Below are 11,357 nucleotides of genomic sequence, written 5' to 3'. Positions count from 1 at the left end.
TTCACTGCAAGTCAAATGTGAAATTTTTGAGTCAAACTCATTTACCCATGTTTCATGAGTAGTGGTTCACAAGAACACATCTTTCATGAGAATGAATGTTTCACTTAACACTCATTGCATCTAGGTGATGCTCACAGAATTTGACTTAAAAACTACACAGTTTAGTTGTGATAGCAATATCATAACAATACAATCTTTGTTTAATTTGGATCACCATAAAATTCTCCCTTGACCAAAATATTAGAGATTAGATACTTCCCATTATTCAACCAAGATTAAACATGTTATGTTGACTAAAGATTGATTGAAAATCTCATGCTCATTTTTCAAATTGAAATAAACATATTGAACATGTTAAATTGACTAAAGATTGATTGAAAATCTCATGCTCATTTTTCAGATTGAAATAAACATACTCCACATTTATTGTTTGTTGAAAATGTTTTCTTCATTTATCCACATAAAATTTAAGAAACACAATAAAAATTTCAAAATAATCAAATTAGATCCTAATAAAATTTAAAATTATGCTTCATCCCAAAGGGAACTGAGAATATTAAATTCATTTCCAAGCTATATAAAAACCATTCAAGGGTACTTCTGCCTGCAAATCTAAACCTATGTACTTATCAAACTTGTTCCACTTTTTAAATTTAATCTCCATCTCTACCACATTATTAAATAGCAAAAAATAATAAAAAAATAATGTTTCCTATATTTGTTAATCAATAAAAGAGAGGCAAACAGTAAAAGGTCATAATGTTCCTTTCATTTAAACCTTTTTGTTTGCCTAGCTGTTCCCAAATCAACAACAGCATCCCAATCAATGAACAATGAAAGCCACATAAAGTGTTGAGTTCCAATAAAAAATAACTTTGTTAAAAATGATTCATGTGTCATTAAATTAAATATTAAAAAAACCCCAAAAGAAAAGATTTGCTTTGCAAATGGCGTCAAAAGCTCACTGCCGCACTAATCACAAGACGACACCGCATCATTTTTCTAACCAAAAGTGCCATCGAACAGTAGGCGCGAACGTGGCCCACATAGCGCCGCCGATTAAATCATAGCCGTCGATTTCTAATTCGACAACTGAGCCGTCCGATCCCCATTCGACAAAGGCTCGTGCACTCAAATGTACGTAAGATACGCACACCTTTTCCAAAAACTAACATAATAAAAACATCAAATGCAGCTCAAATTTACCGAAATAAACCTAAATTCGCGCAAATTCAGACGGGTGGAGACCTGCCACGTAGTTGTTGACGTAAAGCTAAGGGCAAAAACTCTTTTGTTTACGTGGCAGAGTATAATTCGTCAAACCCCTAATTTGTGCGCACGCTCATCATCTTAAAAATATCTTTTGCTATATTTATTTGGTAGAAAACAATAAAACAATCCCAACTGAAAAAGCCCCGCCGTACGCGGTGCACTTTTAGGGGTAAACGTAATACTAGATTTGGCTACTAATTACCCGTGGGGAAAAAGTAAAAAAATAAAAAACCAAGTCCAGCAGATTAGACTCCGTACTGTATATCTCTGGAAGAGTCTTTCTCTGTTCATTTATTACCGTCCAATCCTTCGTAAGGGTTGAGAATTTATTTCAAATTTACTTCGGCTTTTACAATTTGGACTTCGGAGATCGCCCTGCGGTGTGCGCTTTGCCTGGGTTCCACGTTCGCGGCATCCGATTTGACGATTTTTGGTAAATGTTCGGCTTAATTTGATGAAAATCTGGTTGTTTTAGTACAAATTTGGTGTGATTAGGTTAAATATTCGTGAAGCAATCTGCAACAATGGCTGTTTTTGAAAAGATGCTTTGCTTTAGGAGAAATTTGCAGTTTCGGCTTATTTTGGTTATGAGTCGCTGAAAAGTGGTGGCGGAATCTGCAGCAGCGGCTGGTCGCATGGAAAGTATTTTAGTTGCAAGAAAATGAGGTGTTTCGTGTGTTATTTAAGATAAATCGGCTTATATTGGCTTCATACGGTAGCGACTTCTCAGGTACTCCGCCACAGCCATAGCAGGTGGTCTTTACTATTTCTCCACGTAATTTTACCTGATCTTTCTTGTTAACAATATAGGTTGCTGAAGCTTAAATCCTCAATTAAAAAGCAATGAAGTGTTCTTTGTCTCGGAGGAAAAAATTAGCAGATATTTTAGATTAAATCGTCTTGGTTCTATTTCGGTTACCATTGGTGATGTAGTCTGCAAAAGTGGTTGGTCTTGTGTTCGTATCTTATTTTCTCAAAAATGAACTGTTTCCTTTCTTGGATTAGGATATGTTTGCACTTTTTGAAGATAATATTGGCTTATTTTGACACAAACGTGACTTGTTTTGGCTTCAATTTGGTAAAGATTTTTGGCATACCCTACTACAGTGGACGTTCTTATCGATGCATCAACTTATAGTTCTTAGCAGTAGGAAAACTTGGCATTTTTTAATTAGGTTTTTCTGACTGCAATTGGGCTTATTTTGGTTCCATTCGGTCTGCCTTAGCGCCTAGTTTTATTTTAAGTGTTTTACTTGCAGAAATTAAAGTGCTTGCAGTATTTCGGTAAAGATGGGTGATGAAACTTTGTCACAATGGCTGGTCTTATGCTATGTATTTTATTAAAATCATAATTAACTGTTCTATGTCTTGGAGTAGACAAAGTTTGCGGTTTCTGTCATAATATTATTTTCTTTTGGTACAATTTAACCAATTTTCGGTTCCTATATGGTAAAGATTTGTGATGCACCCTGCAATGGCATCTGGTCTTATGGATGTCTTATATTAGCAGAGACATGAACTGTTATTGCCCTGGAGCAGCACAAACTTGAAGTCATTGTAGATAAATTTGGCCCATTTTCCAGCATTTTTGAGAAAGATTGCCGGTGTAACCCGCCATAGCAACTGATCTTATAGTAAGTGTTTTATTTGCAGAAATATGAAGTTTTTTTATGTCTTGGAGTAGGAGAAATTTACCGTTATTTTACACAAATGTGGTCAAATTATTTTGTTTCTATTTCAGTGAATATTGGTTATGCAGCAGCATGGTAACAGTGACCAGTCGCATGGTATGCTTTTTATCTACATGTGAAAAATGAACTGTTTACAACTAGGAATATGAAAATTTTGCATTTTATGAGGAGAATTTTGGCTTTTTTGGTGCAAATTTGGCTTATAGTTGTTTTGATTAGGTAAATATTTGTGATGTGCATTGCTACAATGGCCAGTCTTACGGTTGTATTTTATTTGCAGAAATTTGAACTGTATCCTGTCTTGTAGTACAGGAAACTTGCAGTTTTTGTGGATCAAATTGGCTTCTGTTGTCTCCATTGTGGTTAAAGATTGGTGATATGGTCTACGATAGCACTTATATTCCTATTTGCAAAAAGGGAAGTGTTCCATGCCTTGGAATAGGTGAGATTTGCAGTTTATGAGAGTAAATTGTCTTATTTCTGCCAAAATGGCTGGTCTTATTCTCTGCATTTTATTTGCAGAAAAACGAACTGTTACATATGAAAGTTACAGTTATTTAGATAAAATCAGCTAATGTTCGTTCAGATTGGTGATGCAGTCTGCAGATCAACCAGTCTTATGGTTTGTATTTTATTTTGCAGAACAATCAAGTGTTTCATGCCTTGGAGTAGGAGAAATTTGTAGTTTCTCTAGATAAATCCACTTATTTCGGCACAAATTCAGTAAAGATTGGTCACCAAATCAATAGTGTCTGATTTTATGGTATGCAGTTTATGTGCTTAAAAAATGAAATGTTTATGCCTTTAAGCAAAAGAAATTTGCAGTTTATGCAGATATAAGTTGACGAATTTGGAGGTTTTATTGCCATGAAAAGAATGGAGCCAATCTGCGAGTTTTGCCTCAAAATCAGATCCACAGTGTACTGTAGAGCAGATTCTGCTAGTCTCTGTTTATCATGTGACCGTAATGTTCATTCTGCAAATGCTCTCTCAGAACGCCATGCTCGTACCCTTCTTTGTGATGGATGCAACGTCCAGCCTGCAGCAATTCAGTGCATAAACCATAAGTTATTCCTTTGTCAAAATTGTGGTAAAAATACCCATTTCAGCTCGGAGCCACAACATAACAAAAGGCCTCTTAATTGTTATACAGGGTGCCCATCAGCAGCACAGCTTGCTAATCTTTGGGGTTGCAATTTGGATGAAAGAGAAGGGTCAATTTCAGCTTTTCCTATTGAGAAAGGCTGGGATAAATCAAGGGCAGACAGTTTGTTGAATTCTCCCGTGGGTTTTGTGGAGAATTATGGTTCATGGATTGATTCGTCTTCTTCTTCAATGGTTGCTTTGTCATTGTCTGAGTCAAATTCCAATGTCCATACAATGGTGATTTCACAAGAGGATGCTTCTTTTGGTACAGTTGATTCAAGCAAGGTAATTTTTTATGCTGCACTATCTTTATCGGTCAGAGTATAAGTTACAATTATGGCCTATCAAAAGATATGTGTAATGCTCAATCTAAGCTGGAACTGATTTATTTTAAATGAAATGTGAAGTTCTGAAACAAATTTTAGGACAGAACAGGGTCATCTCTGGTTTATAATTTATCCATTGCACTGTGCAAAGCATAGACACGATTTCCATTTATTCACAATATAGGCTGTCAACTTCCCTCTTCCTATCGGTAGAAGGCATAAATATCCTCCCATGTTCTTTTTTCAAAGGTGCCATCGTTAGGAATTAGTGTGCTATACTAATATGGAATATGACTACTCGGTGGCATCATTGACCAAACAAACACTCGCGGTTTTTCTTGGTAGTTTGTCTTTCACCATTCAGCGTTAGCTTTTGGACTGCAAATATTATGCGCAGATAAATGTAAAAAAGCATATAAATATAAGAATGATTAAAAAGTCTATCATAAATGTCACTTGGATTTTAGATTCGCTATCTCTGATTGGTATGTATCTTTTATTGAGGATAGAAGTAAAGATGAATCTATCACTTGGGTAGACTTATTTTGTTTAAGGATAAGGTAACGTTCATGTCATATTGAACGATGTTATATATGAAGTCAAGAATGTTTGGTGTGAGAATCTTTTTTCTATTAGTATAATAATTGAGAATCATGTTCTTTTTGTCAACTTTCAAGGCATCAAATGTATGGTCAAAAGTCTCTACAATGACAAGGTGATTGTAGTTGGCATTGGTGAAAAGGGATTGTCTAAGCTTGTTGATCCCAATGTGACAAAGTCTAATGCATTGGCAGTAGCAGGGAACAACAATATACTTTAGGATGAAATGAATGGGCACTTAAATTATGAATATTTGTCTGTACAAAGCATGTCTAATATGATGAATGGACTTCCTCCTTCCATATAGGAATTTCAAGATGTCTGTATAGGATCCCCAATGGGAAAACATAATTGATACCTATTTGATACCGATAAAGGATGGAGAGCGTTAATGCTGATTTGTATGGTTCAATGATGACAACCACTTTGTGTAGAGTCAAGTATTTCTTGTTGGTTTTTCTAGGAAGATATGGGTGTACTTCACGAAAAAGAAGTTTGAATGTTTTTCAAATTTTTGATCATTCAAAGGCCTAGTTGAAAAGCAAACACGAAGACTTACCAAGTTAATGACGTTTGACAATGGAGGGGAATCTACCTCTAATTAGTTCAAGGAATTTTGCAAGGAGAAGGTATACATAGACAATCTACTACAATGCACACTCCACAACAAAACGGATTTGTGGAATGGAGGAATAGGATGATCATGCAGATTGCAAGGTGCATGGAGCACAGCTAGAATGCACAATATCAGTATTGAGAAGAAGCTATGACTATAGTTGTTTAGATGGTTTATTATAGTCCGTGTGAGGTATTGCAAAATATCACTCCCAAGGAAGTATGGTTAGGAAGGAGACATTGCTAAGTGCCTTGCATATTTTTGGTTGTTGCTTTGCACTAATTCCTGTATATAATAGGAGTAAATTAGATGCAAAAAGTAAAGGTATATCAATATGTTCATTGGCAAAGGGATGCAAGATACTTGGTGTCTCCTTGAATAAGATTGTGATTAGTTGAGATGTGATTGTAGATGAGAATATGTCTTCTTCTCAGATAATGGTAAATCTATAGATGGTATTGTATGGGTATTTGTTGCTGAATTTGGAATGAGTTTCGGTGTTTAAATCAAATAGGAAACTCCAAAGGGGTAAAATTCTAGGAGGATTTAGTGGATTAAAGAGAGTGTTCTCATTCTTTGGAGCAAAATCAAGGATTTGGTGGAGAAGAGGGTGATTCTTAGTCATCACAACAAGATCAAGAGGGTTAGCAAATAAGACCGAAGATTATGCCATGATGAAGAATGTTCAATAAGATGAGTTGGCAAAGGCAATTGAAAATTAGTCTATGTGATTGGGGAAACAATTTGTGTAAGGTGGTGTGTAGGTAAATTTTTTTATAACTTATATTATCTAGCATAAACCAAAAACCAAGTGCAACATATGTATAAGAGTTCAATACATATCAACGTATCATAGTGACAGTCTCATAGAGTTATAGAGTCATAGACCACAAAACAAGAACCTCTGAAATTCTGATTACATATCAAGTTCAAAGTTTGGTATCAATGAAATTATGAAAATAAGAAATCATAAATTGCGTCTACGACTAAAGCTCAAAATAGATTGTGGCCGCTGGGTGGGTGGTGCTGAAGTAGTGGCAACATCCTCAACACTAACAGGTGCCTCTTCTGCATGATCAACCTCCTGCTCCTCCTCACGTGCTGCCACTTCCGCATCCCATTCCTCTCCTGCCCTCTCCAACTCACTCAGCTGCTCATTAGTAAGGAATGGATCCAAATCATTATCAACATCATCAGGAGAAGCAACCCATTCTGCTGCATATGGATCAATGTCATCCAAGTCAAGTGCTTCATGTGAATCTTGCCCTAGCACCTTCTTCTCATGTAATCGAATGTTGTACCGCACATAGACAAGATCATTCAAGCGTTGTTGAGTCAACCTATTGCGCTTTTTTGTGTGGATGTTCTCAAAAACACTCCAGTTGCGCTCACAACCAGAAGCACTACAAGGCTGTGATAATATGCGGATGGCAAGCTTTTGAAGATTAGGCGTTGTGGCACCATAATCTTCCCACCACAAATCTGCAAGGATACAAAATGTGATTTATAACTTGTAAAGATTTCAATAATCTTAAAGAGAGAAATAAATGGTAAAAATTAAACATATGTTTTTTTTTACCTGGTCGTAAGGTGGCTCTCCTACGTTTGCAATCAGGTGAAGAAAACAATTCCCCTAAGGCCTTCTTATAACTCTGCAACTCATCAAGTATCAGGTCTCGAAGGATCTCATCATCAACTAATCTCCGAATGCATGTGTCAAGGCCAATTCTAACCTCTGCATCTGCTTTGAAACTCGGAGAGTAAAAAAACTTGGGATTCAAGAAGTAGGCAGCAGCATGAATATGTTGGTGGAGTTGATGGTTCCACCTCCGATCAATTATGCGCCATATGGGTTCATACTTGGTCTTGTTTGACCCATACAAGTGTTGAATCGCCTCTTTGGCCTTATCCATGGCCTCATATAGATACCCCATGGAGTTATGATCCCCATCCACCATTCGTAGCACCCTCACCAACGGTTCCGACACCTAGATATAAAAAATCTAACAAAATCAGCAGATTGAAATATTAGAAAATTAAATAATAAATCATCAATTAAAGTTTCAAAACTTACATTGATGATCTCCTCCACCATCTTGGCAAAATTAGTATCAAAAATGGCAATCACAACCTTCTCTGCTTCAGGCTTTGTAGCATAAGGACTCCCCAACCATCTTTCACTCACGAACATCCGCTTCAGGTTGGGCAATGTAGCAAGTATGCTCTGCAAGGTGAGGAAATTGGTAGCAAAGCGTGTGACCCCCGACCGCACAAGATCCTTACCTTCAGTGTGTTCTCTCATAAGATTCAGGACCCATGTGTGATTGTAGATGTATTTGGTGATATTCCTTCCATCTTCAACCACTTTCTTTACCCAACTTAGTTTCCCTATGTCCTCAAGGAGCAAGTCAAGACAATGGGCAGCACAAGGGCTCCAAAATAATGTCGGATGTCTAGCCATTAGAAGTTTGCCGGCTGCCACATATGCAGCTGCATTATCAGTCACAACTTGGATGACATTCTGCACTCCCACATCCATCACCACTTCATCCAACATGTTGCACAAGGTCTCCGCATTCTTCACTTCATTGGAGGCATCAATTGATTTTAAAAATACTAACTGTCCTCCTGAAGCAACTAGAAAGTTGATGAGTGTCCTGTTCCTACCATCTGTCCATCCATCAGAAAGAATGGTGCAGCCATTCTTTTCCCAAATAGTCCTTTGCTCTTCCACTAATGCATGAGTGTTTTGGACCTCATCCTGCAATAACGGTCCACTTACCTCGTAACGGCTTGGGGATTTGAACCCCTTACCTGCCACAGTCAACGCGGTGACCAATTGGTCCCAAGATGGACTAGAAATAGCATTGAACGGAACATCGTTGTAGATAAAAAATCTAGCACACGCCACCTTGGCTTGTTGGTGAGCCTCTTTATTCCATGCAGTGCCAAGCAATCCAGGTTGTGCACCAGGAGTGTTACGTGGAATAAAGAAGTTTTCCATGTTGCTGTCCAAAGTTCCCTTTGCTCGTATCCGTGGCCCAAGGGAAGAACCAGATGTCCCCACATCTGTATGTGACCCCATGGAACTCAAATCTGCCCTTGGGGCTGCCATTGCCTCTGCTGTTCTCTTTTTTGTTGCCTTCCTTTGATCATATGCTTCAAGCGTTGCTATTGCATCTCTCGTAGCCTCTTCAGTACATTCCGTACAGCTTGTGGTATCTCGGCATTGAATTTTTGCAAGGTGATATTTGAACCTATTAATGCCACCTTTTACAATTTTTTTGCAATGGTTGCAAAAAACATCTCCTCGTTTTGGACCTGGTCTCCCATGTTTCCAACAAGGGTCTCTCTTTTTGCCACCAACTTTAACTGTAGAAGCTGAATCCATTTTCTTTCAAAAAGATGTGGAAAAGAACCTAGCAAAAGAGAGGCAACATTTAGAGATAAATAACATTGTTACCAAAAAAAATCACAAACATCCAAAAATTACAATGACTGTATAACTGTATTTTATTTACAGTCAAAATAGATGACTCTCTAAAATTAAAATTTTTAATTGGTTGTGTATTTTTTTAAGTTTTTAACTTCAAATTTAAATTTAAATGAAATACTTTAATACACATTGACATTACACAGTTGACAGTCATTTCAAATGACTATGAGTATTTCACAATTGACTGTGTAATACACAGTCATTAATTACAATGTACATTAATGATTAATGTATTACACAGTCATCAGTCATTTGAAAATGACTATGTATTACACAGTCATTTCAAAATTTCAAATGACTGTGTATTACACAGTCATCAGTCATTTGAAAATGACTGTGTATTACACAGTCATCAGTCATTTGAAATTTTGAAATGACTGTAATGACTGTGTATTACACAGTCATTTGAAAATGACTGTGTAATACACAGTCATTTCTCATTTGAAATGACTGTAATGACTGTGTATTACACAGTCATTTGAAAATGACTGTGTAATACACAGTCATTTGGAAATGACTGTGTATTACACAGTCATTTCAAATGACTGATGACTGTGTAATACACAGTCATTTGAAAATGAATGTGTATTACACAGTCATTTGAAATGACTGTGACTGTGTAATGATGACTGTGTAATACACAGTCATTTGAAATGACTGTGACTGTGTAATGATGACTGTGTAATACACAGTCATTTGAAAATTTGAAATGACTGTGTATTACACAGTCATTTGAAAATTGAAATGACTGTGACTGTGTAATACACAGTCATTTGAAATGACTGTGACTGTGTAATGATGACTGTGTAATACACAGTCATTTGAAAATTTGAAATGACTGTGTATTACACAGTCATTTGAAAATTGAAATGACTGTGATTGTGTAATGATGACTGTGTAATACACAGTCATTTGAAAATTTGAAATGACTGTGTATTACACAGTCATTTGAAATGACTGTGACTGTGTAATACACAGTCATTTTCAAATGACTGTGTATTACACAGTCATTTCAAATGACTGATGACTGTGTAATACACAGTCATTTGAAATGACTGTAAATTGTAATTACTAATTACTAATGATTGTGTATTACACAGTCATTTGAAATGACTGTGACTGTGTAATACACAGTCATTTGAAATGACTAAGACTGTGTAATACACAGTCATTTTCAAATGACTGTGTATTACACAGTCTTAGTCATTCGAAATAAAACAATACAAAAAGATACCTGGTTGTGCGTGCAAATGCAAACAATACAGTCATTTTGACTGTGTAATACACAGTCATTTCAAATGACTGTGTATTACACAGTCAAAACGACTGTGTATTCGAAATAAAACAATACAAAAAGATGCCTGGTCGTGCGTGCAAATGCAAACAATACAGTCATTTTGACTGTGTAATACACAGTCATTTCAAATGACTGTGTATTACACAGTCAAAATGACTGTGTATTCGAAATAAAACAATACAAAAAGATACCTGGTCGTGCGTGCAAATGCAAACAATACAGTCATTTTGACTGTGTAATACACAGTCATTTCAAATGACTGTGTATTACACAGTCAAAATGACTGTGTATTTGAAATGAAACAATACAAAAAGATACCTGGTCGTGCGTGCAAATGCAAACCCTATGCAAATCGCGTGGCGTTTTTTTGCCTTCCGGAGTCGCGCGAGCCGCGAAATGGAATAAAGACTTCGGTTTTTTTTTTGCCTGCGACTTAAGTCGCGTTTTTCTCGCATTTTGTGCCGCGTTTCGGGCGGGTTTTGGCCATTAACGGCGATTATTTGCCAAAAAAATCGCGGCGAGTATATTAAAAAATCGCCCCGAGTATTTCCGCGATTAACTCGCGCGGGATTATGGATCGCGATTACTCGCGAGTTTTTGAATTGCTCGCCGAGTTTTTCATCTATGATTTGAGCCTAGCACACATTTGAAGTGGCCAAAGGAAAGCTTGAATGGGAAGCCATTATGAAGGTGGAATTTAATGTAATGCTGAAAAACAAGACTTGGATGTTGTCAACATTGCCCATAGAGAATAAATATATTGGTCGTAAATGGATTTATAAAGTTATTGCCATGATGAAGAATGTTCAAGAAGATGTGTAATGTCCCCTTCTTTGACTTAGGCGTTTGGGGGAGTTTTGTTAGCCTATTTTATTTCCATAGGCTAATTTGGAGAATTAAAAAGGGAATAAGT

At 36.7% G+C, this 11,357-nt stretch overlaps 1 protein-coding gene across 18 annotated transcripts in view; it reads left to right on the top strand.

Moving 5' to 3' along the window:
• Positions 1 to 1,429: 1,429 nt before the first annotated feature.
• LOC131054254 (zinc finger protein CONSTANS-LIKE 10) overlaps positions 1,430 to 11,357 on the top strand; it is a 46,390-nt gene continuing 36,462 nt past the window's right edge. For 2 of the 18 annotated variants that reach the window (XR_009107972.2, XM_059216263.1), the window contains exons 1-6: positions 1,430 to 1,705; positions 1,829 to 2,002; positions 2,783 to 2,906; positions 3,014 to 3,059; positions 3,276 to 3,405; positions 3,606 to 4,394. Coding sequence is in view for 17 of the 18 variants with exons in the window: in XM_059216263.1 (XP_059072246.1) it covers positions 3,831 to 4,394 (564 nt within the window). In the remaining variant the exon portion in view is untranslated. Of the gene's footprint in view, positions 1,706 to 1,828; positions 2,026 to 2,727; positions 2,907 to 3,013; positions 3,060 to 3,243; positions 3,406 to 3,485; positions 3,586 to 3,605; positions 4,395 to 11,357 lie in introns of all 18 variants that reach the window. The other 16 variants (XM_059216298.1, XM_059216276.1, XM_059216270.1 and 13 more) reach the window with 16 other exon arrangements.

The sequence above is a fragment of the Cryptomeria japonica genome, chromosome 2 (assembly GCF_030272615.1).
Source record: "Cryptomeria japonica chromosome 2, Sugi_1.0, whole genome shotgun sequence".
In the NCBI taxonomy this organism is placed as follows: Eukaryota; Viridiplantae; Streptophyta; class Pinopsida; order Cupressales; family Cupressaceae; genus Cryptomeria; species Cryptomeria japonica.
This window is presented reverse-complemented; position numbering and strand designations above follow the sequence as displayed.